Below are 27,448 nucleotides of genomic sequence, written 5' to 3'. Positions count from 1 at the left end.
TGGGGGGGGGGGGGGGGCGGGGTGGAAATAAAATCCACATGGCAACAGAAATTCAAGTTTCAATGCCTCTGAGAAAATCTGAAATAAAGAATGGAGGGAGAGGTCATCCTGAAAGGTAGAAACTCAAAGAGCATCATTTTGCTTTGGACTCTCCATTTTTTCTTAACAAAAAAAAAAAAAAATAATCGCAGCAAATTAAATTGACAAGTTAAGTGTAACTGGTTTACATTAAACACTAGCAACAACCCCATTAAGTACAAAAGAATAAAAAAGTGTGTTCATTTTCATGACGAACAACGGGCACAATAGCCTAGTGTCCAATTCACATCACAAACTAGCCAAAAACCGGACAAGTAAGAAGTTATCAACCAAAAAGCTGTTTAATATGACACTTTCTCCATTTCTTGTATTTTTATTCTATGGGACTGAGGTATACACCAGGGAAGTCAAAAAGTCTGAGAGAAGGGGGGCCTTAGAGGAAGAAGGAAACATTATTACATCAGATACCTTTTAGCATGACTATCTCTTTTGACTAACCGGCAGAAGAGCTACCCATGCTGTGACCAGTTTGTTATTTCCATTATTGGTCATTTCTTCTGCCAAACCATTTTGGAACGGACACATCAGTAACAACCTTCTTGAAAACTCAAAACTGTGAAGAAACAGATGCTAAATTAATGCCATTATTAACTTTTCCAGTGCTTATCACCTATACCACCTGCCAACATAGAGCCACAAGTTTCAAAACCCAATTTCAATACGGTGGTGGCATTATCTGTGCTGCATATTTAAATGATTGGCTTTCATCTACCAGCATATGGGAGAGGTAAGTTTTGTATGGCAAAGACATGCTTGTGGAAACAAGAGCCACTAGCCCAAATTAGATTCTCTGGCTCACTGACAAAGTAGGAGTAGATTTGGGAAATCTGTCTTTGTATTTCCATACCAAGTTGCAATTTTCTTCATTCATGTTAACAGATACATGAATGTGTAACATACGTACAGTTACTACTATGTCTGAATAGGACCCAAGTAGCTATATCCTATAAATAATAAAAAATACATTTTTCTTTTGATAACTGACTGTAGATGTGAGGACTCTGTATAATTCAACCAAATGGTTGTATGCTGTACAGTCCTGTGCAAATATCATAAAAAATTAATAATCCGTTTTTGCTATAAGGCTTTGACCCTACATTTCACAGCAACATAACTACCATCCAGCCTGTACCATATTTCGCAAGCCTTCAGTCCAAAAAATTCAAATAGTCAATCCATACAGTGTCCATCTGTGGCACCCTGAAGTCATATGCTCTGTCAGTCATCTAAAGGCATACAAACTTCTGCAGATTCATCCCATCGAGACTGGTCATTCTGTTCTTCTACATCATCACCAAGCTCCTCATCACCTTCTCCTACTTCATTTTCTTCATATTCTTCATCCCTAGGGAAATCTGTGTCCTGCACCTGGTCTGCTCCCTCCTGCCCTCCAGGTTGAGATTTATCTGCACAGTCTACACAAACGCCATAACGTCGTGATCCATGTCTTATTCCAACACTGGCTGCCAGCATGAAAATCTTCTTACACACCATACATTTATACTTTTTATCCTTTTTATGCACCTACAGAAGAGAAATATTAACAGCTGAAAATATGCATATTGGGATGCACTGGTATACAGGACTAGAAAACAATAATTGCTAATTAAAAAAATTAATTTTTTTAACTCTCCCAAAAGATACCCAGCACTGTTCAGAGAAAGAGAAGTACTACTAGAAATCCTTTTTGACTCCATAATCTATTGCCCACAACCAAGCTAACTGCTTACTGTTCAGAAAGAAGCTTAACTGCCTGGTTCATAAGCAACTGAGTGCTCATTTAATGACTATTCAGTGTACAGAACAACACTCAAAGCCAGCACTTGTGTTGTGCACGGGGTCATCTCTCATCTAGAAAATTGCCTTTACAATTTCAAGTCCTAGAAACTTCAAGAACAAGTAGGAGTTAAATTGTGCGTGAATTCAAACAGCTGAAAAAGCCTCCCCTCCCAACATATGAAGGCCTAACATCATCCAGGTTCCTCTGGGGAATTTCATGTCCTGTATTGAGATTGTGTGTAAAATTAGAAGGCTGCCGTTGACCAACTTGACTAAACTTGAATTTTAATCAAACTTGGGTATACGTTACTTGTACAATTCATGGACAGTAGTTATCTTGGAAAAAAAAAATTGAGTAGAAAACTTCTGTCTGGTGTCCTCACAACAGACTACAACTATGTGCTCAAGCATCTTATTTGAGACCACACTGAAAAAGCTGCCATTTTAGATAAAACAGAAATTCCCACCCAGATGAGGAAAAAAAAAAACCACCAAACCCCAAATCCCAAGGTCAAGATACAAATAGTTACTTTAGTCCCACTGTGTAATCTGTACAGATGATACAACGGTTTTTCGTCAGCCTCTAGACTTTTTATGATAATGTTTCACATGAAGCAGAATGTTTAATGTATTTCTTGGAGGTGGGTGAGGAGGAAGGTGTTCCAGCTCCATCAGGGAGAGTACACTTCAGTGAAAGCACAGAGCTGTATAGAACTTACTCTATAGCTACTTTCACCCTGTACGACTCCATCTCCTTTCCTGGAGAGAAAAAGTCTTTAGCTACAAGACCTGGTCATAAAGTACAGGACAGAAACCTGAAGTCCCACTCTACACCACCTAGTAGACTGACTACTATCCACTGTTGCCATTATCTGTGGTGAGCCACAAAGGAAGAAGTAAAGTAGCTGCTGCACCACCAATAAGGTGATAATTATCTACCCTCCCCAGTGTAAGCTCAACTGCTGATTATGATATTGGCAGAACACAAGTCAGGAGGACATTCACTTTCTGCATTTTTTGTTCTTTCCTAAACCTTAAAGCAGACACTATACTATAGCTTTGCCCAGCAGTGAAATAGTATTTCAGAACTTCACCAAGATGCTGCAATTGCTGATTAACAAGAGTGTCCTCACAGAAAATGGTGATGCAGCATTATAGAACAAGATGTGCTATTCTACTGCAGTAACATTAAGCTGAGACTCCCTTTTGTTACCCATAGAATACTTAGATATAATGCATCTCTTTATCACATCTTTATCAGACTTCAAACTGTCTTAATTGATGCTGCATTTTCCACTGAGATAGAATACTAGAGGTGTAGTTAACATAAATAGATGCTTATCTTCGCCCATTTTAGATTAAGACAAAACAACTGACATTATGGCAGATCAGAGAACAGTGTTTCTTCCAACTTCCAAAACATTTGTAACAAATGCAAAACCCACTTGTACACGTGCACACATACATACACACACTTGAGGTTACCTACCAAGGAATGTCTCTTTACGTGCTCTCTTCGAGTGAACAGCTTCCCACAGATGTCACAACTGAAAGATCTCACGCCTGTGTGAATGAGCAAGTGTCTCTTTAGTGTTCTTCTGTATTTGGCTACATAATTACAATGTGGACACTTCAGCTTGTTCATGATTAAAGCAGAGGAATCGCCTACAAGATAATAAGCCATCAGGAGAAAAGATGAAGAAACAAAAAAAGTAAAATAAATAAATTCAGTATGTACTGTCTGGTGCACAAAACTAAACAGGTGCCAAAACAATAAAGCACCCACATGACTTTGCATCAGCCAAATCACAGCAAATGTCCACCTCCAGAAACCACAAATACTGGTAGGTCCTGCATGTATGATCTTGCTAGAAAAATACCTACTTGTAACCAGGGATTTTTTACTACACAAGTACAGATCAATTCTTTGAAAATAAGTCTTATGTAAGTTATCTACAAGTTAACAGTATTCTCTTTTCTAGAAGTCACTTATACCAGAAAACACTGTATTCTGGATTAGAATGCCTATACCCAAGATACTGCCTCCCAGTTTCAAAACCCATCATAACATGGAAGTTAAGTTGTGCTAACATTAAAAAGTTTGCTTTGGTGTATCAGAGCACTCATGCTATTTGCATGACAACATAATGTTATGTGTTTCCATGAAGAATTGTCAGTTTATCAAGGTAAACTGCACTCTTATGCATATCAGCAGGGATATGACAGACAGGCTGACATCAGGACTGTAAGATATATGGAAATTTCATGGTTTAAGACCAAGCAGACCTCCTGAAACCCAAGGTCTAATCCTTCGCCTGCTACTGATTTTCACCTTCTTTTAACCCAATTTCTTCCTCTATAAAAAAATATTTACAATAAACCATAAACTGCATCCCAGTAACAGCTCAAAGTTACTGAGAAGATGTAGGCATTACTATTACCCAGTCCCTAAGATCCTCTTTTCACTGAAGATTATGTAATTTAAGGATCTAGCAATAATTATTTTAGATCTGATTGTGGTTCTGGTATGTTTTTAGACAGAAAACTAATTCCACATAACTGCTTGCTTGAACTATTCATGAAGCACACAAATGGTGAAAGAGTAGAAGATGCAACTAAGTTTCACTGAAGAGGGCTTTAGTTATGGCTGCACTGAATTCAAAAGCTTTATTGCAATGAAGTATTCTTAATAGCAGGAAATATGCTCAGAGATCTACCTTTAAAATTATATTTAACTTTGTAGCTTCAAAGCATTCAATTTCAAAGCCCATTTATCTATAGCTAGCTTACTAAGGAGAAGGAAGGGGGGAAGCCATCAGATCATTAAAGACCTCACGTATCTTCCTATTCAGGCACAAAAGCTGATCTAAACCTATGTTCTGTTTTTACTTCTCCATACACCTGAATTCTTCTCCCTCCAAGGAAGTATTCCTATTTACATTACCCAGAAAGGCAAATGAAGTGGAAGATAATGATACAAGCACTTGATCTTATAAATCTCTAATCAAATTAATCAAACATTACCAGCAATGACACAGAAGATAAAGAACCCCTAGAGGCAAAAAAACCACCTCCTGTCCATCAGATATACTTGCCATTTTCCCAAGCTTCTTTTGGCCAAGATTCTGGCAGCAGTCCATACTTGAAGTCACTTGAAGTACCCGGCAACAGTCCGTACTTGAAGTCACTTGAAGTACCTGGCAGCAGTCCGTACTTGAAGTCACTTGAAGTACCCGGCATCAGTCCATACTTGAAGTCACTTGAAGTACCTATTACAGACACAGTCTTACTTTAGCTTCCCAGGTTCTAACCAGTCATGTTGTTTAGTGAAATACATATACTTTTTAAACTGTGACAAAAAAAGTTCCAAAGCTAAAAATAGTAATTATAATCTTTTTTTGCACACAATCTTCAATACTGAAATGAAGAAATAACTGCATCCCTAATTGCAATTAAATGAGACCTTTGAACTACTCTGAACAGCACCATTTTTTCTCCCCATCCTGAAAAAAATTCAAAGCCTTTTCCCATACTACAGGAACTTCTATGGTAAGGATATTTATTCCTTCACTATCATCAAGACAGGGATAAAAAGTTTTCCATTGAATGCTCTTTACAACTACTTTGCGCAGTGACTTCATCTGGTCTACCACAGGCAGTCTAGCTGATACAAAAGTAAATATTTTCAAATGGAGGTGTAATTTTCTTTATTGCCTTAAAATACCTCAGTGGTATATTAAGTGCTTAAAAGTACCTTTATTTGTATGAAGTATCCTACAGCTATGTCTAAACCCTTTTTTGAGTAATCATCTCCATTACTCTGTAACCACATCAATTCAAGAGACCACAATTACTCATAATATACCAGCTTAAAAGACTAGTTTGCATATTTACATTTGGTCTTTAGACAAGCTCTTCATGCAGTGTGCATGGTCTTCGTAGGTTTTTCTCCCACTTTAAAAGAACAAAATAATTCAGAAGTGAACAATGCCTTAAAGAGATCCTTGCTTGTTTAATCCTATACTTTCGTAACGAGGAGGAATTGCATGTGTGAACATGGAATCATTACTACACATCACAGAGAACTATAAATAGTACATAAGAAAGCTACACTAGGCATTTGACAAAACTGTATTGGAGGGGCAAAGACTCTTCTGGCAAGAGCGCAAATTGTTCTTCCCCCCTCCCCCAGACAGCAGTTTGTTGGAAAACATGAACTCATAAATCCATTACTTTCCTCACAGGCACACGGTTGTTAAATAAACAGACTGCAGTGGAAACTGGCAGATTCCTTTTCATTTGTCTGCATGGTGCTCAGGTCCTCACACTGAGTTCCCAAATATCACCCTTGTGAGAAGTCTTGAGAAGGGCTTCATAGCAAATAGATGCATTTTTACTTTAAAGTCTGAGACTGTACATTTTAATATTCCTAAGACTTTATCCTTTGTCCCTATACTGCTCAAGGATTTTCCTGGGAAAGGAAATTCTCTTAATGTAAACTACATGCAGCTCATGCTAAACTGCATACTGAAACACTCCCTCCCAACTTACAGTTTTCTTGGAAAAAAGTACAGGTTACAAATCCTCACAGCATTAGACATACCCAGTAGTTTCATTTACTGCTCAGGCAGCATTACATTTGGCAGCAGTGGGTTCATTTGCAATATAAGATGGCAGTTCAAAAGGATACCAGTTAACAAATAGGAAGTTTATACTCCTATCCTATACGTTAGACAATGGCAAACTATAATCAAAGCTGTATCATGACTTCCAAAATAAGTATTCCACTGGAGCTTTTAAAAAGCAGAGCTGGAGTGGACGAAGGAAGAGAAATCCCACCGTTTTAGCTCACGCACCTAGCTATTTTAGTATAGAAAGGAAGAAAGGCAAGGAGAACAGAATAAATCTCCCCCTCCTTTAAGAAACACAGTAGTGAGGAAGTTTTTTTTATTTTTTTATTTTATTATTGACTGTAATAGCTGTTATGTCCAAAAGAGGCAAGAACTCCTTACACTAACTTGGAGCTATGGATTCCAGCAAAGACATCCCAGAGCAGCTCAAGGAATAGAGCACAGATACCCTATAGACATGCCAACTACACATTCCTTTGAGGTGAGCAGTCAAACTTCCTTCTGCAATACACAAGAAAGGATTAGTGAGAAAGCAGTGATGTACAGTCTGGGCAAGAGAAAGATGACTTCAAGGCTAAAAGCCTCCAAATTAAAGCAGGCTTCAGGAATTAGAAGGAAAAAACAAAGCCAAGCAAAACAAAGCAAAAACATTCTATAATCTGTTTTAAATATTAGACATTCTCCTTATAGGGTCTTTCCCTCTAACAAAACTGTTCCATCTTTAGCTGACCAGTGGAAGATGAATGATCAAAATATTTTAATCACACACCTCTTTTATGGAAAGAATTATCTATATGATAAACAGATGTCATGTATATGCTGTGTGTAGCAAATATCACATAGATTCCTTCAAATTAAGCATACAAAGACTGACCATAAGTAACAGTTGTACCAAGCTGAGCACATTTGTCACACTGTCACTTTGACAGTTCTGGATCTAACAGAACACAAATTGAATTTCATTAGGAACATTCATACTCACAGCTGGTACTGAAGTCTGAGGGAAGTTAGGAGCTCAAATCCTTGCACAGGTCTAGATCTTAATGTAAGACTCAGCATAGAGCCAAACAATTAAGAGCTGTAGTGTAGATAACAGCTTCTAAATCTACCTCCAATTTTAAAAGAAAACCTGCTATAACATGAAAGAACTTCGGCACTGATACCACAAAAGATAAGAGGTTGCTACAGACACTTCAGTCTCTGCACAATACAGGACTAAGTAGATGATAACTAAACCTAATGCTTATTCTTAGAATGATTTGTTGACCTAGAAAACCTGCTTCCTAGATTAAGTACACATACAATGTGTCCAAAACAACATGAAAAAAAGGCATTTTTTAAAGGGCTAATTGCTCATCCATATAGGAAAGACATGATTTTCCTATAGACTGGGAACTGGAAGTGCAATACCCAGCCCCTGCTAGTTTCTCCCAAGTGGACACAGAACCCATAGTGAGACAAGCTTCTGGCTGCAGCTGAGCCAACCATAAGATGTTATGGACCCCTCTGCTTGTAACATCTGCTCCCATTCCTCCTCCCACTCAAGCTGCTGCCCCCTGAAATCTACTTGCAAAACTGTTCCTGTCAGATGATTTTGATAGGAGATTGAAAACAACTACGTATGCGATTGTACTGGTAGACTGAGGGTGGGGGGCAAAGGGGAAAATACAGACAGCAATGGGAAAGATCTTAAACTAAAAAAAAAAAAAAAAAAAAATTCTCCAACAAAACCAAAATGAAACCAAAAAATAACAGAGGGTACTTGGGAGCACTGATGTTCGGTATCCTCAGACCAGGTCATCTGAATGCAATTTTTCTCTGATCAAAGGACAACTTTTTACAGTTTTTACAGTAGCCCGATCTTAAAAAAAAAGAAAAAGAAAACCCACCAAAAAACTAAGCACCTCCCCCCACCACAAATCAACCAACCAAAAACCCCATAACAAACCCAAAATAATAACATCAAACCAGGATACAAATAAGCTGATTAACTATCAGCACTAAAATTCTCAAGATGTCCATTTGAGAAGAGATGGAGACAGTCTGACATACAATGAGGTGGTTGTGTAGGCTTTCACATAACTAACAAAACTTTTATGGAAGGATTTTATGTTCTACCGCGCTTGTTCTCAGGAAAAAGGATAACCAGAACTGGGACGTATGGATTTTCAGTTTTGAAGGCAAGTAGGGGAGTACCACCAGAAAGAACACATTTAAGCAGAAGCATCTTTAGCTTGACGGATTTTCTTGTCTTTCTGTAACCAGAAATATACAGATATTTGGGGAAGAAAAGGAGACATTACTGAATAGGGAATGATCCAGGAGATTGACAAGAAGATCAATGACAGAACCCATTGCACAGGTCATTACGGAAAGGGACATAGAGGTAGGGCGCACCAAGACAAGATACAAAAATTCACACTGGTTACAGTTGCCTGAAGAACTTAACCTTTGCTTTCTTTATAGACCTTAACACTAAAACCACCACCAACAGAAAATAAGAGGATACTACTATTTCCCACCAGGTTTTCTGGCACTGACTGCTCATCCACATCAGTTAAAGGACAGGCAGAAAACAGACAGGATAAGTGATTAGGCCATAGCTTCCAAGGATTGTGAAGAGAGCAGTGGTAATCTACTGATACAATCTGGATTGCTATTACAGAGCTGGATTTGTTGCTTGTGTTAAGTAGCATGACATAAAAAAACAGCACTGCACAGACAGACATACTGGGGAGGTGCGGGAAAGAAAATATATTGTACTCTATTTGTTTCCAGAGTACTACTCACAGCTTTAACCTTGCTTCTGAAAAGGGGTCAAAGTGTATTACTTCTCAACTGCCTCTTGCAACAGAAGGCTCAGACAAATTTAAGACATTCTGCCAAAGCAATCTTATGTACTAATCCAAAGTGCTCTTTATCTTTACTATTTCTCATTCATGAAAACAAACAAAAAAAGTTTTATTGCCTTGACTATGGAGGCAGATCTATCACTACTGAACCCTGCCAGATGACCAAACTGATGCCAAATATACCATCCACTTAGTTATCATTTATTCCCGGAAAAACTCCTTCCTAAGAAAGGGGTGCCATTCACATTAGAAAACTATTTTGTTGCTCTCTTCCCCACAAAGCCTAAATCATTGAAACACAAGATAGTAAGAGTTTTCCTCATCCAGGCCATTTATTTGTGGGGGTATTATTGATCTCCAGGGACTATCACAGACTCAAACAAACAAAAACTTAAGTCCAAAGGGACCTCTGAAGGTCACCAAGTTTCAATCTCCTGTTCACAGCAGGGCTAACTTCCAGGCTGGACTGTATCTTGCCTTGGACCTTGCCAAGCTCTAAAAATCCACAAGGACAGGAGATTCCATAAACCCTCTACACAATCTGCTCCAACACAACTGTTCTCATGGCCAACAGTTTTCTTAATATACAACTGAAATTTCCTTAGCGTCAACCTGTAACAACTGACTCTTGCCCTTTCCCTGTGCAATCCTGAAAGGCAGCTAGGTTCATTCTCTCTTTAATCCCCTTAAGGTGGTAGAAGATAGCAGGTAGATGTCTCAACCTCCTTCATACTAAACAGATCTAGTTCCTGATGTTCTCCACCCCCCTAACCACATTAGTGCCCCTTCAGTGGGATCCCTTCAGCTTCCCAGCATGCTCTGGGCTGCCCTAACCTGGGCACAGAATTTCAAATGTGCTCTTGCCAGTCCTGAGTACAGGAGTATTCCCCCAGCCTGTGGGCTATGTTCTTGCTAATACCACCACCATGAGGCTGGCCTTCATTGCTCCTAGGATGCAGTACTGACTCATGTTCAGCTTGCTGTCCACAAATACCCTGTCATTCTTTTTGACAGTTAGTACATAGCATTCAGCTTGTAGTGATGCACTAGGCTGTTACTTCCAGATGCAGGACTGCACATTCATCTTCGCACAGCATCCTGGGGGCTCCTGTTCACCGATTCCTGCAGATTGTTGAAGTCCATCTGAACAGCCACCCAGCCCTGCCCTCCAGCATATCAACGTTTCTCACCAATTTGATGTCATCTGCAAAACTTGCAGACAGCATCTTCTGTACTACTATCCCCATCACTGATGAAGATACTAAACAATATGAGACTCTGCTAGTTATTTTCAGGAAAAGAGCCCTTTTGACTTCACTGTCAAGAAAATAAATTCACCAATAAACTTCAGGACTAAGTTGTCAGCTCAAGGGCTAGATCATGAACACTGCCAACAAGTCAATTTAAGGACGTACCTCAAGTTAAGTGTTAATGTAAGTAGGACTTTCAAGGAGGTAACACACCTGAAAAGCTGCATGAAACTCCTAGAAACTGACTGGCATTTAGAATTAAGATCTTTCAATACAGTAAAAACCACCAACCACTCTAGATACTCTGATAACTAAAATGTTTTGCATCATGTTCTGCTTCTATTTCCTTGCTAATTCTTTGGAAGAGTGACTGCAGAACAAATCCAAGGAAATATGTTTGATTTGTCCTCAAAGCTTCTTCCTAATGAGGGGGTAAAAAAGCATCCCATTAAGAAAATGGGAAAATTCAGTTTATTTTCATCTTAGCCCTAATATAAGGGGTTTCTACACAGTAAAGCCATTACTTCCTTTCTGCATCACCATTAGAGAACTGCTACTGCTACTATTCTATCAGCTACCTGTTGTAGCTTACAAACACATTTTCCTGAAGAGTTAAATGTCAGCCTGAATGACAAGAAATGGAAAAGCATCACAAATGAAGACCACTGATGTCACTGTAGTTGACAAGTACACTGAGAACAGGTACAGGTTTTCATCTGTACTTGTTCTTATGTAAGTACATAAGAACAGATATTACTGCTGTATAGAGACCATTTCAATCCAAACAACTTTTTATGCTAAAACAGTGAAAGGATATGATAAGTAGATCATCATCTTAATTTCTTTAATCACAGTCTTAGAAGCAGTATTGTAACTGACCAAACCCCCTGTGTTGAACTGGTATCTCAGCAGCATTTATTCCAGACTTGGTTTGCAAAGCCTAACTGTGTCCAGGAATACCAGTGAATTCTGTCTTTACACTGGACTTTGAAGAAAAGTCAGGTACAAGACAGAGGCACAAGTCTGTAAAAACACCAAGAAGAAAACCCAAACCTTCCAAAAACAAACCAATGAACCCAAAAAAGCCCAACCAAACTAAGAACAATCACAAATACTTCCTTCAAGAACTCTGCATAATAAAATGTGGGAGTACCTGAGAAAATAAGCCATTCAGCCTGGTACCATGCTCTCCTCACAAAGTAACATGCAACATTACATCCTGAAGAAAGGGGATCAATTCAAGTCACAAGCAAGCGTATAAGAGATTGGCCTTTTTTATGTTAGCTCATACTTTGCATGTACCACTTGACCACAGAAGACAACTACTGCTTAACAAAGGGCTGGGTTGTTGGGGGATTTTTCAGCTTTAAAGATCACATCCCCTCAATACCACCCTATCCTCACCCCACCCCACCCCCCCCAGCAGTGAGTGGTACTACCAGAAGTGACCGAAGTTCAGCAATTGTGGCTACATTTTTACAGTAAAAATGGCAACTCTGATCTTGCTACATCCCTTCCCCGCTCTTCCCGGTATGACAGAATAAAGCTTCCAACTTAAAAAGCTGCAGCAATGAAGACTAGTATGGTTTAAGTGAAACCGACTGCTAAAGCTGTACTACCAGCACAGATGTACCACAAGCACTACAGCGAGCTTTAGGATAAACACACAAATGTAAGTTTGCTATGCTATAGTATTTTAACATTTCACATAAACTTTCTACTTTCTGGTTGGATACATTTACTGATACCTGTCAGAAACTGGCACAAGTAAGAAATGCTGCCTACCTCTCTCCTCCACCCCCAAAATAACTACAAGTTATGCACACAATAATTCCAGAACGTGCACAGAGAATAAATGGTTGGGCAGTGAGCGAAACAACTCGGCAAGGGAAGAGAACCGGAAAAAGAGAAGCTGAAGAGAAGTCTTCTAGTCAAGTTACATGCCACTTAAAACCTATTCTACTCGGCTACCTACACTGAGGATGACCTAACCCTTCTCTCAAATTTAGAAGAGGCAAAAAAAAAAAAAAACAACCAACCCAAAACTTCAAAACACACTAAGCCTTACAAGCCCAGAGTAACTGAATTGATGAATTTATACTTGTATTACTCTTTCATGACAACATGACTCTAGCTTAGGACTGCTCTCAGAAGAGTTATGGTAGTGTAACTGAATTGGTCTCCAATGCAGAAAACCTACAGGTTAAGTAAGATACCTAACATTGGTTTCCTGTACTGTATCACTGAAGCATAAAGTGTATTTTAAAAATACGCTTTAGTGGACATTTAGCTTCATAAATATCATATGGGAATGGACAGATATGTGAAGACAAGCACATAGGAGATTAAAGAGGCTGTGGATAAATACACTATTTTCTAGGGTAATTACTATCTGGAAAAAAGCTTTTAAAGGAAGTTGCATTCTAATTTTCACAATAGTTTTTTAAAAAAAGCTCCATACTACTCTGAAAATCAGCTACAATCCAAAAGGATTTGAAATATCTCACTGCTCAATGTGCAATAAAATTAATTAGATTTGACTTACTGAGCTACATCTCTAAGATGCAGAAGGGAAGCTAGCTGAAGAAACAGCACAGCTAACTTCTGTGACTGGAGTTATGCCCCCAAATTAACCAAGATACACAAGCCTTTTTCTTTTTTTTTTTTTTTAATGGAGTTGCTGTCATCATCACCATCTCATAAATGAGTTAGCAGAAAAATCAAATCAGCACTTCAGACTGACAAATCGAATGTATTCCCTGTACTTCACCAGCACAGAGACAAGAAGAGGTTTGTCAGGTAGGAAAGGCCTGTGGACACCTTATAACCTTCCCCAGCCCATCTACCTTGCTTGCCTGTATGTGTTATGCTGCTCCCTCATGTAGTTCTGGTCACAGTTTTGGTCATGACATTATTTGTAAGCAGGTTTAGCTAATGCTTGTATCCTTCTGAAAAGTAGCTGCTTCTATAACAAGCTGAATTAAAAAACTTTAAGAACGCTCACAAACTCATTCAGGAATCCAATTGTTCCACAAAAGGGCTATTTTCATCCTGCCCTTGGTATCCTTCTCCTCAACACCACCCCCCACACACACTCTCCACCCACCTCCCCCAGTATATGATACAGGATTACCTAGCCTGAAAATCATGGTAACAAGTAATCTAGTGGTAGCTTTGTAAAGATGTTGGGATATTACATACAAGTCTCCTTTGTCAGCTCCAGGAAGCATAAGCAACACTTCTTAACTGTGTTCTGAAGCCTAGGGATAGGACACTTGCACTCCAAAAACCAGACCCAAATGAAAGACAAATTCAAGATGTGACAGACATTTATAAAAAACCAACTCCGAACGGACATTAAGAATGTGATGAATTAGAATCACTGAACTGGAAGTCATGAGATGCTGATTGTTATTTTCACCATGGTAAATGGTCAATTGGAGGATGTACCACAGCTCGAAACAATAAAGATATTTTTTAGCAGATTATCAACTGCTAGGGAAAATAGCAAGATAGAGTGTAACATTCAGCGTGAAGAAACATGGCTATTGTAATCAGTACAGCTAAAACTGAAGAAAGGCTTGAAAGCTTCAGTAAGAGTAGGTAACTGAAGTAAGACAGTACATGCAATTTAAAATCCATGTCAGCTTCATGGAGTTTCCTCAAGCTCACCAAAGTGCTACTTTTACAGAGCAGGTGTTACATATAAACTCACTGGGCAGCACAAGGTAAGGAGAAGGAGCAGCTGACATTTCCTTATGGATACCTGTAGGAAAATGCACATTTGGCAAGAAGCAGTAAAACATGTTTGTTTTACTGGGACAAGAGCAGTAGCAGATAGTTCAGAACACTGTTACTGTTGATTATGTAATACTTACCTAGCAGTACCCAACTGGAAAGTCCATTTACTACAGAATACATGGTAGGGACTTCTGGAGTTAAATTTCACAGTGAGAAGAGTGTCCTTAGACAGGCTTCCCTACTACCATACCTATGCTATTTCCCACAAAACCACCAAACAACCCAAAACCATAATCAAGGACACAGCAACTCACTTCACATCTAACAAGACATATCATAACCACAGCTGGTGTTGGTTTCCTCTATCAGCCCATGACAAAGCATAACAGAATCAGCTCATTCTTTCCCTTTTAGCAACCAAAAAGGGCACTCCTTAGCTTTCATCATAAGAATTTGCTATGCTTTTTTTTTCCTTCTCACACCATTGTCTTTCATCTCTTCCAGAAGAGATTTTGTAATGCATTTTTAACTCCCAGTTCCTATTACTTTTGGTAGCTTTTCATTTCCACCAGAAATTTAATCCACAACTAAAAAGTTACCATATAACCTGCAGGTTACTCTACAACTCATTCTTGTCATTCTTACGGTTCTTTACTCCTGCCTCTTCCACATTTTCTTGGGCATAGAGGGAGCAATTGAAAGCAGAGTGTTTAACAGTAGAATCTATCCACAGAGCAAAGAAAAATCTGCCAGAATACAAGGGAAAGAAAACTGAATGCTAAAGCACAAACTATGGGTGAAAGTCAAGCTATACCAAGACCTACTTCCAATACCTCTTCTCGTCTTAAACAATGTGCATGTACATAAGAACTTCATAAAAGGTCTTACAAAAATACTAGATATGGCTTCCCAAAAATAGCTCTAACACTGACAGAAGATATCATTTTTAACTTGGGACCAATTATGTTGCGCTCTAAGAGTATCAAAGAGATCATTAGTTGACACAATAAAACGAACTTCCCCTGCAATCACAGAACTTTCAATGGTTTTGGACAGACAACACAGCACAAATTCAGTGTGTTCCTGGCCTCTAATACAGCTCTTTTTATTAAGATGTTGCATGGATGTATTTTTAATTTAACTTTTTTAGCACAGTGACTTAATGGAAACCTTGGTGCTTCTGTCCAAAAGAACTGAACAAGGACTAAAATTGTTTAACTGCATTATCTATTATTTCTTCAAGGAAGCTCTACAGCACATATTCAAATTATGCAGAATGCAAACGTGTATTTATTTCTGTTGCTGACATCATTTAGTAGACATATTCTCTGTGGTGTTTCCAACAGAGAAAGAGGCTAAATATCTACCCCACAACTACACATGCTAAATTGTGTCAGAAATTAACATTTGTGCAGTTAATATACAGGCCCTCAGCTCCTACTCCAGTCCTCCTGCTGCCCTTTTTAATGCCGCAGCAACTGAGTTTGTATTAGCAAGTAGTACAGTGCAGCATGGGCAGATGTGTTCTGTGGGTGCCGTGGACTCAACATCTAAAGGAAACAAGCATGCTTCTGAAAGGCAGCTCATATTTTCATTTTGGCCAGAAGAAACCTTAAGAAAAGCTTAGATGGTATGAGAAAAATCAGGAAACTCACTCTGCAAGTGCACTCTCCCCAGCTGAACTGCAAAGCTAAAGTAGATCTACCCACTGCATTCAGAGATGAAGACCAGAGAAAAGCAAACCCCTGAAGCAATTACAGAATGAATGCTAGCTCCTCAGCACAGCTGCTTCTCCAGAGCTGCTCCCTGGTGTGCCACACTGCTTGCTAACTATACAGATGCATCTTGTACTGGCTTTTCCTGCTCACACATTAGATGTATACATCCATAGCCCCAGTCTTCATTACTCTATGTTGTCACAAGTCAGTGGTGCTCATGCACATATACTGTAGGGTACAGCACAGAGCTGAACGATTGCATGCCCTCCACTGAGCTGCTCTTTGGCTATTGCGGGCTTGCACGTGGGTACTGCCAGCCACATGGATGGGCATCTGCACTACCATGGGCAGAGGCACTGCAAGGCCCCAGGAGAAATGGCTTGCCCCTGCCATTACTGAAAGCATTTATTTCAGCCTTGTTTTTGAAAAATTCTGGGGGTACAGGAGGAAACTACGGCCACCCTTCCTTCCAACAAAATAAATAGAGGTTCCTGAACCCTCCCAGAACTCAGGCTGCTTTCAAATCTCTGTTTTGTCACTGAAACACAAAAACATCCAGAAATACTCTGTACCCAGAGGTGCGAGTGCTTTTTTGTTATTTCCCCTCTCAATTCTACCCCTTGACCCTCAGAAGCAGAGGATATCTACAGCGCCTTCAAGTTTGAAGGACGCATATGTTTTAAAAAGCTTTTCCAACAGACACGTAAAGAACTTGGTTCCACCTATGTCTCAAATCCACCGTTGACTCCTGAACTGCAGTACATTTTCAAAACCGAAAATTCATCTAAAAGTGATATAGGTAAATGGCAGCACTCCAAATAGATACTTCAACTATTCATACAGTATAATAACTCAAAAAATTAAAAACCTTAACTTAATTATATTGCCCAAATCCCAATTATACTGTGAACAGTCTGCTTATAATTCTTTGTGTAATTGTATCTCTTTAGAAAACATTTAATCTTACTCTAGCATTTAGATTAACCATAGATCTTTAAGGGAAAAAATATCCCGTGAATTTACTCTCTGCATTTGACTAAACAAAAGTTCAATAAGGATATATTCCCTCTACTATATATCATTGTGGCATCTCTTTCCAATCAGTTTCACATGTTTAAGAGTTTCTATTACACTAGCCAGGATTGCTCTATTTTGTATCTTCCCACATACCCTACCATAAACAGCAATAAAAACTTGACTTCTGTTTGTGTGTGACACTCAGATGAAGGAAATCACCAGAAGGATCACAGAACCACAGAATACCAGGTCAGAATGGACCTCAAGGATTATCTGGTCCAACCTGTACACATTTCTAGCAGTGTAACATTTTTCAAAAGCCATGAAAGTTACACAATCCTGTCCAATGTAGCTATTTTCCAGCACAAACTGATAGCAGTAGAAGTCCCTTTTGCTCATGCAGGAAAGGAAATTATAACAGCCCTTTCTCCCTGTGCAACCAGCTAACATCAGCCACCAGTTCTCACTCCTCAATTTTGTGCCTACTAGTGCCTATGGATTAAATGTAAATGTAAGAATTTTATTTTCTACTGCTGCTAACGAGCCCCAACCCAAGCGTGAAAACACCATGTTACACACTGCATGGCACAGGAGTGCCATTTCTTTCTCTAGCCAAAGATACATGGCTGTGCCCTAAGGCACAGAACCAGGTTTAAAGCAGATTACTACTTCAGTAACTTGGTTGGTGTGCTGCCTTTACTAAAAGATCCTATCCAACACACCCTTATAAAAGTTACATTGCCATGTACTTTATTCAAATGACACAATTGACATTAAGCAATATTTACCTGCTTCTTCTTTAATAAATGACAAATCTTCTTCTGGATATGGGACTGACGGCTGCAACACTGAGCAATCTTCTGAGTTCTCTTCAGTATTAGGTGGTATATTATAAATAAATCTCTTTGCAGTTTGGTTTTTCCTTCTTGCTTTTCCAGGCTCTTGAACCGACTGTCCCTGTGCACCCATGTCATTCCATACAAAAACTTTTCCTTCACCTTGTGATTCATTCTCTGCCATTTCAGGTGAGCTGTCCTGGACCCAACTGCAGTCATTCATTTGGTAGCTTTCCATTTGGCCCTCATCAATCGAGTAACCATCATTCTCAGTTTTTATGCTACTTGCCAGGTTGGTAAGGTTTCGTGTTGCCCAGAAGCTGGCAACTTTCTGATCCCTTGGAGACAAACCATCCCTACTAACAGATCTTCTGTTGTAATCCACTACAACAGTCTCCGGAGCTTCGGATTTTATGCTTATGTTTAAGGCATCTTTAATGAAGTTGCGGCAGGACTGGACAACCTCCGTCATCTGAAGGTAGCTGGCCACTGACATCACTTCAATGGCGTTTTGGCTCGTAAGCACGAGGTTACCAGAATATAAGAAGTCCAAGATGACAGAAAAACCTTGAACAGCAACAACGTCTAAATAGGTAACAGTGGTTTGGTTACGGCTTTCTTTGTTTGTAAAGCAATACAGAGTCTTAAAGAAGCGGCTGCCTGCAACCAGGATGTTCTTGTGAGCTCTGAAGACCCTCCCACTCACCACAATATTAACATCACAAAGAATGCCTTTCTTCCTCTGCTCGTTGAGCTCTTGCAGGAGCTGATAGCAGTAAGAGTTCTCATTTGGCCTGCTGTTAAAATCACAGTATCCTTCATTATTCAGTTCTGCCGGTAACTCTGACTCCTGCAATTAAAAAAAACCACAACCATAATTACCTCTTAATGAATGCTGTCCCCAGTCCTCCAACACTATAATACGGATATGAAAATAACTTACGATAATTTTACTTAACAGTTTGTTATTTATGTTCTTGGTCACAAAGGCACGCAGGGATATATAATTAAAAAGAAAATGCACTTCTGAAAACTAAGTATCACGATCTCATTCTGCACCCTCTGCCCCCAAATTTGACACAAAACCGGAAGTAGCAGAATTCCTTGAGGGCAAAGGAAATGACATTTTAGCCAAAAGTAAGAAGATTTAGTTGAGTGTAAAGTACTTGCTTTTCTTAACCCACATATATTAAGGATCCAGGAGTCTCTAAAGTTTTAAATAGATGGTTCTCACATATCTAACCCCCTGCTCTTCTCTAGAAATCTCCACTTAAATAGGCAAGTAGAACCCTGATGAACGATTCAACATTTTCTCATGATGAAAGATGAATACATAAAGGTTAGGTCTGTATCTTGCAATCTGGCTTGTGTATTTTGTATGTCACTGAAGCAATTATAATAGCAGATATATTTCTTATACAGTTCTACACATCAGCTATTTATTCTTTAACTGTGGCATGGTTAGGATTAAACAGCTATATTATATGACAAGCGACAGAATATTGCCGTGACCAACCAAAACTTAAGCTTCCCTTACATTACTTAACTGTGATTTTCCTGAATCAAATTACACTGAAACTTTCTTGCAGCAACACCTTTAACTAGTACATACTTTTTACACAGACAATATGTACTTATTTGTCTCTCTACAACCTTTTTAAGATGTGATCTCAAATGAGGTTTGAAGATTTTGCTCAAAGCAGTATCAGACAAACCAACACCAGGAAATTACTTGTTATGAAAGATTAGTTCAGACAGTGAGAGGCTGATAAGTAACAAGAGATCTGAACTGGATTTTAGAACACTTAGAAAATTTTAAGCTGATGCTTAGACAATGATAATTCAGAGCTGCTACAAAGGAACAGCTAGGAGAAAGAAGACAACACAGACTGGCAGGTTTGACACCATGCTTACATTCACTGACACATGCTGCCATCAAGAGCAGCAATGATGAGTGTTTTATTTTATGCTGGATCTCCAAGATTCTCTCTTCTTCCCTAGCAAATACGGGCAGAACTGTCTGGCTCACACACAGTTTCAGATGAGAAATGAGCTTTTGCAGAATCCATCATTATTTTTACCTCTCATTTACTAAAACACAAGAAATCACAGATCTGGGGGCTAGAGGTATCCTTAAAACTCAACTGCCTCAACATTTCAGTTTAAATCAGCCTTAATAAGGTAATGCTAATGCTGTCATGAGCCCATCATCGATACTGGAGCTAAAACATATGTTGCAGATAAGCACTACCCTTAATTTGGGACTATGGCAGAAACCAGTTATGTTAAAAAATAAAAACTCACTTTTCCATCACACAGGAATTAGTGGATTAAATTAATACTCACCTCAATTTATAATTCCAATGTGGATCCCTGGGATGACAACAGAAGCTGCAACTACATCTTCTAAAATGATACTTACATCTATAGGCAGCAAATAATGCCCAGAATAACCACAACAGACACTGTACTATTTCAGCATCTCCTGCAGAGAAATTTCAGATTGCTGTCACACTGAACTTGTATCTAAATCTCTACCCCACTCAGAAAAACACTCCAGTGACGAGGTAGAAATAAAAGCAATTAGTTTCTGCAAAAAAAAAAGGCAACAGATCTTTGTCCAACCTTGGCCTAATTTTTTTCTGTGGACTTCCTGACATACCCAAGTACTCCAACAGATCAGAGTTCTGAAACAGAGTGTATCCCAAATGTGTGACAGCTATGTCTATCACTCCAAGTTCTCACCAGATTTCAGATCTGGACTAGCTTCCTGTCACTCCAGCAACAGAGTATTGCGTAGTTTCAAAACACCAATTACACTGACTTTGGATCCAATTAAGATAAAATTACCGTATGCTAAAGTGTTGTCACTCTAGTCAAAGTCAATCATCAGTGACTTACATCTCATATAATAAGAGGTAGGTAGATGCTATGATAGCTGCCAATTTGATTCTCTGAGAACATGTTAAACACCACATAAAATTTAAAAATAATCTGCAGCCATATTCTTTTTACAAATGTCTGATCGAAAACTTGAGTGAGATATGTAACATTTTAACTGAGCATGTGTATGTATCCAGTCAAGCTGACAGAAAGAGAAATAGAGCTTTATAATGGGGGTGTTTTGTTGCTGTTTTCCTAAGAAGAAAACAAGCCATACTGGAAAAAGCTGCTGGGGATCACAGAAGTGCCACAGAAACACAAGGCTGAAGTTTTCATTATGAGAAGACTAGAAGACCAAGTGAAAAATAAGAGACATAATTCAACTACTGTCCAATCTATAGGGATGTGTGGTGGTGAAAAGAGACTGATATTACAGCTTCGCAGAAATACGTACATAAAGATTATTAAAACTAACTGTAATACTGGAAACAACTGTTTGCCCACTGGTATGGAAATGGCTAACCCTAATGCCACACCTCAAATGAAATGAAACTGTTATCAAGCCTCTGTACAGCAAGCCTGACAAGTAGAACTGACATTTACCATGAGAAAAATGAAATAAACAATGTCCCTTGGAGAGTTTTAAGCATCGGCCCTTTGTGCAGAACAAGTACAGTACAGTTCAATAGGAGGTAAGGTGCAAAAAAATAATTACAGAAAATCAAAAGTGTATTTTCAAGCTTCTGTTACTTTTGCTGTGCTCATGGCACATCATAAGGGCTGTGATTTTCATGAGGAAAAACAGTAACTAATGACATTCGCTTAGACTGTATTTTCAGAATACAGACTGAATACTAGCATCACCCAATATTCCTCTTTCGACACCAAACTAACTTATCCTTTAATAAAAATATTAAGAAATCTAGACTAAAAATCAGGAGTATTTCAGCTTTGTAGAATCTACAGCATTATAAGCTGAAAAACCTCTCTCTGTAGGGGAGATCAAGAAGCCATCTAATAGAACAGAGACCACTCAAGGAAACTAAAATGTTGTCCTCATTTTCAATTAAGTTTGACTCATCTGAATGCACTTAAATTACTTTCACAACTCACTAATGAAACTTGCCTAAAAGCTAATAGGAGCAGAAACAGATGACAAACCTCTGCTACTAGAACCTTGCTTTTCCTTCTCTGCCTGTGCCATCAGCATACTCTGTCCATAGGAGCAAGAACAGTGAGGGGTGAAAGGAGAGAGAAAAAGAGAAGCAAAATCAAACTAACCATAGGTTCCATCTCAGATGGAATGAAAAGTAGTTATGCCACATTTTTGTAATCCCTTCCCCACTACCACACCTTACTCTACAGCAGTTCCCTATGCCCCCAAATGAATTCTTATCCTGAAAAATGGATCCTCTAACAAAAGTGAGCTTTCAGGAGCACATGCTGTTACAGAGGAAAATTATTTCAAAGTATGGTCCTATCAGCTGCAAACTCTTCTGCTGTTTTACATAGCTTCGTATTTCTGTGGGCAATGCTAAGGCATGTAAGCGATTTCAAACTGTCCCATTAAGTGCTTAACATCCAAACCAGTAGTTCCAGGTCTGGTAAAAAAAAAAACTATATAAAAAAACAAACAGTAAATGACAGTCCTTACTCTGATGGCCTGACTCCTCAACTTCTTTGCTCTGCCAAGAGTAATTCAAGGATTTAACTTAGAATACTACAGCATAACTCTTACATCTGAAGCATGACTTCTATTCATCACAGCTCACAAAACCCAAACAATTACAGTTCACATGATAAAAATAACACATCAAAGGCCTTCCTCCTTTCGGAGAGCTTCTGCTTTAAACCAACATGCCTGCTAGGCTGGAGAAAGCTTTTCTGGCAGTATTTCCAAAGCTCAGCTTCAAATTAGGTCCAGAGAGAAAACCTTTTTAAGACACTTCTTCGAAAGGAACAACCCACATCAGCCAATAAATCTGCATCCGGGGATCTAAATTAATCACAGAATTAAAACTTTTTTCCAGTGATTTCCCAGTAAATGCCTATTTAAGATTTCTGCAACACAATAGTCTATTTATTTTTTTTTTTTTTTTAAAGGTAGTTTCAAGCTGATTGTATCATTTGCTAAGCTTTAAAATGGAGACATTATTTTAAAAATTAGAATAGAAAAAATAAGTCAAGATTTTTGTCTTAGAAAGAGGCACCAACTGACAGCTCAATACCCTTGAATTACAGCAGCTGCAACCACTTGTGATGTATTTTGGCATTCCAAATTAAATGTATCCCAAAAATAAACCAAAATCATCACTCATTTTTTCATAAGTGTAATATCCAACAGACCTATAGAAATTCCTACTGTTTTACTGTCTCAACACCTACAATTTCCTTTTCACACTCGAACAGTGGCATTATGCCATATGTTTATTAGCAGCTGCTAAACATGCCCTGCAGTTGAAGCTTGTCAAGTCAAGAATACATGTGTGTTGTCTCTAACACAAAGGCTGAAAGATCCCTCCCCAGTTTCATTAAATCTAAACGGCTTTTCTGCCTCATTATGTACGTTGGAAATACGGTCAGGGTACAAATTACCTACTTTTGTTCCAAGTATCTGGTATCATGGCATTAATGAAAAATGGGTCTATTGTTTTGGTATTAATTTAAACACATGTATCAAGAAATTGAAGTGCTATTAAAAGTGTGAAAAGATACGGAAATTAAACAGAAAAGCCAAAAGAAACAGAGATTCTTGATCAGATTTTTGATTAAGCAAGTGTAACCTCAAACTGTATCACAAAGAAAACTACACTGACTCTCAAAAAACTGCAATTCTTTCCATTGTGAGTTTTCAACTGAAATGTAATTGCACAGGGATGCATCCAGCAGTTTTCCCACTTGAAAACACCAGTCTCTGTACAGCTACCTCATAGAAGCTTATCTTTAATACAGCACAAAAGAACCACTGATGCATCTCACCTGCCCTACTGTTTCATTTATTACACTTACTACAAATACTTTTTCTTAAACTCTCAGTGGTATAAAAGCACAGGCTCATTGTTTATAAAGATACTCATGACAATGAAAGGCTAATCTTTGAATAAATACTTACATGAACTTTCAAGCTACTGTGGCACACAAGCCAATAATACTTTGTGCCCCTTCCGACCTCCCAGTATTTAGCAGTGTTACAACAGACTAGGCATAGGAACACAACGAAAAAGCTACTAAGTTCAGTAGGAAAAACTGTTTGGAATAGGTTTCAAATTTTTTTGTTTATTTGTAGCTTAACGTGAGAGAAACTTCTGAAGTGTGGCATGAAGTAGCCACATCTAGTAACACATAAGGCTACACTAAGACAGGACATACCTTCATGACTCCAAGTTAAAAACTAGGCAACAAGGTGGTAAGGAATATACTGCAAAAACATTTTTTAAAAAATCTTATTTTCAAAAGATACAAAGAGGCAAAAGCAACTAATTATGAAAGTTTCAGAATTAGAAACAAGTTATCTAAAGCAAGTTTGGCTAAAAAAAAAAAATCCCAGATTGGAAGAAACTGATAAAATGACCTACTGCCACGAAGTGTCTGTAACAAAAGCTGCCTTAGAGATACACTTACTAAAAAGGTAATTACTCATCCTGAACATGAATGTTTCATTTGTAAATCCAAAAACATTTTTGATAACTGATATTTATGCTCCATAACGCTTTCCTTGCAGTCCTGCAGCAGTTTCACATAAAACTTGCTTATCTTTTTCAACTAGCTCTAAGAAAACGTATGTCCACTTAACATTTTATCTGCCATCCTGATATCCTAACTAAACATTAGAATAGCAGCTCTTGTCCAAGGTACCCCGAGCTCCTTAAAGCACTCATGCAGTAAGCTCCATTTAACTACTGCACTACAATTTGGACTCCAGATACAGCAGTACAACCAAGGTGAGTGTTTCAATTACAACTTAATTCTAAATAGTGAAAACCGGAGCAATCGGGGGTTAATTCCAGCCAACAAATCGAGATCAGCTAAACAGCTCTCGTATTAGTCTAACCTGAAGCACATCGGTTTGTGCCAGCTGAAAAGTTTAATGCCAGCTAGGCGATCCGAGGGAACTTTTGCGGTGCAGCCTTTCCCTTCCTTAGGAGGAAGGGCTGCAGAAGGCTAGCGATTCAGCTCAAGTATTCTATAGGAGCTTTCCATCCACGTATGTTCTGGAGTTAACCCTGCCTTATTCGTAAGAGCAACCAGGAAACGTAGCAATTTTAAGTTTAGCGGGGAACATGAAGAGCTTCACTAGTCCTAAAGCATTTAGGAGAGCTGGCATATTAACATGGCTTTCAGGAAACCACATGTTTATCTCTAACACACAACAAGCAATTGCAGACTGCTTGCTCAGTAACTCAATCTAAAGCAATACAGTCGAGAATAAAAAAAAAAAAAGCCCCAGAAGGCTGACTACCCAGAGTTATCCGATCAGTGTGCGGGGATCACACCATTAAGAACAGCAAAGTAATTCTACCTTCACGCCAGCAAGTACCAGTTTCACACGCAGTCGGTAGCCGGACACTATCCCCTCCTCCCCGGTACCACAGGAGGAAGTTGTAACGAGTGTTTTTAAATCAGTGCTGCGACACTATTCGCACGCAACTTTTTTTCCCATGTTACTGGTTTATCTTCAAAACATAAACTAATGAAAACAGCACTCGCTCCCTTCGAACAGTTAACATGAACCAGGCACAGCCATAAACAATAGCTCACGCTCCGGGGCCGCAAAACGACAACGCTGACAGCGCCGTGACCGCCCAAACCCCACGGGAGCGTCACCCCGAACCGAGGCGACTCCTGCCCCGCGCCGGGGACAGCAGCGAACCGTGCCGAGCCCTCCGGGAAACACCACACGCAGGAAGCCATTTAAGTAAGTTAACACACGTGGGCACAAAAAACCAGCCACCTAAGCGAAAGGGGAGCCCGGCCTCCCACCCGAGCTTAACCCGCCCGAACCCTACCTGCTCGGGGTTGACGGGCTCGTTGAGGCGATGCTCAGCGGAGAGGTGGTGCCGCAGGAGCAGAGTACGCTTGTAGTTGCGGGTGCCCTTGCAGAGCTCGTCGTGTCCCCCAGGCAGGGGCCCCCCGGCTATGATGAGCTCGGGAGGCGCGGTGGCGGCCAAGGCTGCCGTGCACCAGGCGCAGGACATGAGGCCGGTCTCCTGGCAGTAGTAGAGCCATGGGAACTCCTTGAGCCAGGAGCCCTGGAAGGAGATGTGTAGCTTCTGCAGAAGGGACTTGGGCCTGGCCAGCGGGAAGTGCTTGATGCTCTCCCCCTCGCCTGCGCCCACGCTGCTGCCCTCCGCCTCGTCCCCTCCATCGCCGCCCGACCGCCTGCTGCTGCTGCAGCTGCCGCCCTCGGCGCCGCTGCCGTCGCCCAGGCTGCCCCCTTCGCCGTCCTCCTCGTCGTCGCTGCTGTCGCTCAGGGAGCCCCCGTCCTGGACCAGCTCCTTCCCCTCCAGCAGGCCCTCCGGCTCCAAGCCCTCCGCGCCCTCCAGCTCCATCTCCTCGTCCGCCCCCCGCCCATTGAAGTGCTTCCGCGGCCAGGCCGAGGCCTCGCAGCCATTGTTAGCGCCAGACGGGGCGGCGAGAAGCCCCCCGCCGCCCCGAAACGCCAGTGTCCGGCGATTTCTCTCGGCGAACGTGGGGCCGGCGGCGGGGGGCAACGCGGCGTCCTGAGGCAGCAGCAGCTCCTTCTCGTCGGCGGCGCCCTCCAGCTCCTCGGCCTCCAGCCCCTCCAGCTCCACTTCCTCGTCCGCCCCGCGTCCGTTTAGCGGCTCGGGGTCCTGCCGGTCCCAGGCCTCGGCCGCGCCGCCGGCAGCCGCCGCCGCCGCCGCCGCGGTGACGAGGCCTCCGCCGCGGAACGCCAGCGTCCGCCGGTTCATCTCCGCGAACATGGCGCGCGCGCGCCCCCCGCCCGCCGCCGCCTCGCGCCCCTGCCCCGCCGCTCCCCGCCCGGCCGAGGGCTCCGCCAGCGGGAACGGGGGAGGGAGGCGCCGGCTGCCGTGCGGGAAGGGCGGGGGTGGCGGCCGCGACAAAGACAGGAGTCCGGCCGCGTCTCCCCCCCCCGCCCCGGCTCCGGCCTAGATCACTGCCGCAGGCTGCCCACAATGGATCCCGCTCGGCGGCGCTTCCGTCCCTGCAGGCCCCGGATCGGGTCGAATGGCAAATGAACAACGGGCTGCTCCCACAATGCACCGGGAGAGCCGCCGCAGGGGAGGGGGAGCGCGAGCGGGGGGCGGGCAGGCGGGGGGCCGGCGGGGCGGGAGCCACACGCGGGGCGCGTCACGCGCCCCTCCGCCCCCCGCGCGCCCCGCCCCGCCGCGCCCCGCCCCCCTCACGGCGGAGGGGGGGGAGCGGGGTGCGAGCGCCGACCCCCGCCCCCCCGCGGCGGGGCCGTAGCCCCCGCGCCTGGCCCCCGCGCAAGCGCAGCGTGAGGCGGGCCGCGGGCTGCCGGGGCTGCCCGGCGGGAGCGCGGCTCGGCGGTACCGTTAGGCGCGGCGCGCGCAGCCCGCACGTGCCGGCGGGGCGGGTCCCTCCGCGGGGCGAAGGCTCGAGGAGCGGCCGGTAACGGGCCGGGCGGGAGCTGTGGTGACC

The 27,448-nt window shown here is 41.2% G+C and overlaps 1 protein-coding gene across 1 annotated transcript; it reads right to left on the bottom strand.

Moving 5' to 3' along the window:
- Positions 1-361: 361 nt before the first annotated feature.
- ZBTB10 (zinc finger and BTB domain containing 10) lies at positions 362-26,927 on the bottom strand. Its single transcript, XM_065668485.1, has 5 exons — positions 25,813-26,927; positions 17,876-18,773; positions 4,974-5,147; positions 3,368-3,543; positions 362-1,623 (listed from the first exon to the last, which is right to left on the bottom strand). The coding sequence occupies exons 1-5, from the start codon at positions 26,746-26,748 to the stop codon at positions 1,318-1,320; spliced, it is 2,490 nt and encodes an 829-aa protein (XP_065524557.1). The 5' UTR covers positions 26,749-26,927; the 3' UTR covers positions 362-1,317.
- Between the last annotated feature and the right edge of the window lie 521 nt (positions 26,928-27,448).

This window comes from Lathamus discolor, chromosome 2, assembly GCF_037157495.1.
Source record: "Lathamus discolor isolate bLatDis1 chromosome 2, bLatDis1.hap1, whole genome shotgun sequence".
Taxonomy (NCBI): Eukaryota; Metazoa; Chordata; class Aves; order Psittaciformes; family Psittacidae; genus Lathamus; species Lathamus discolor.
Note: the sequence above shows the minus strand (reverse complement) of the source record. Positions and strands in the feature narration are given on the sequence as shown.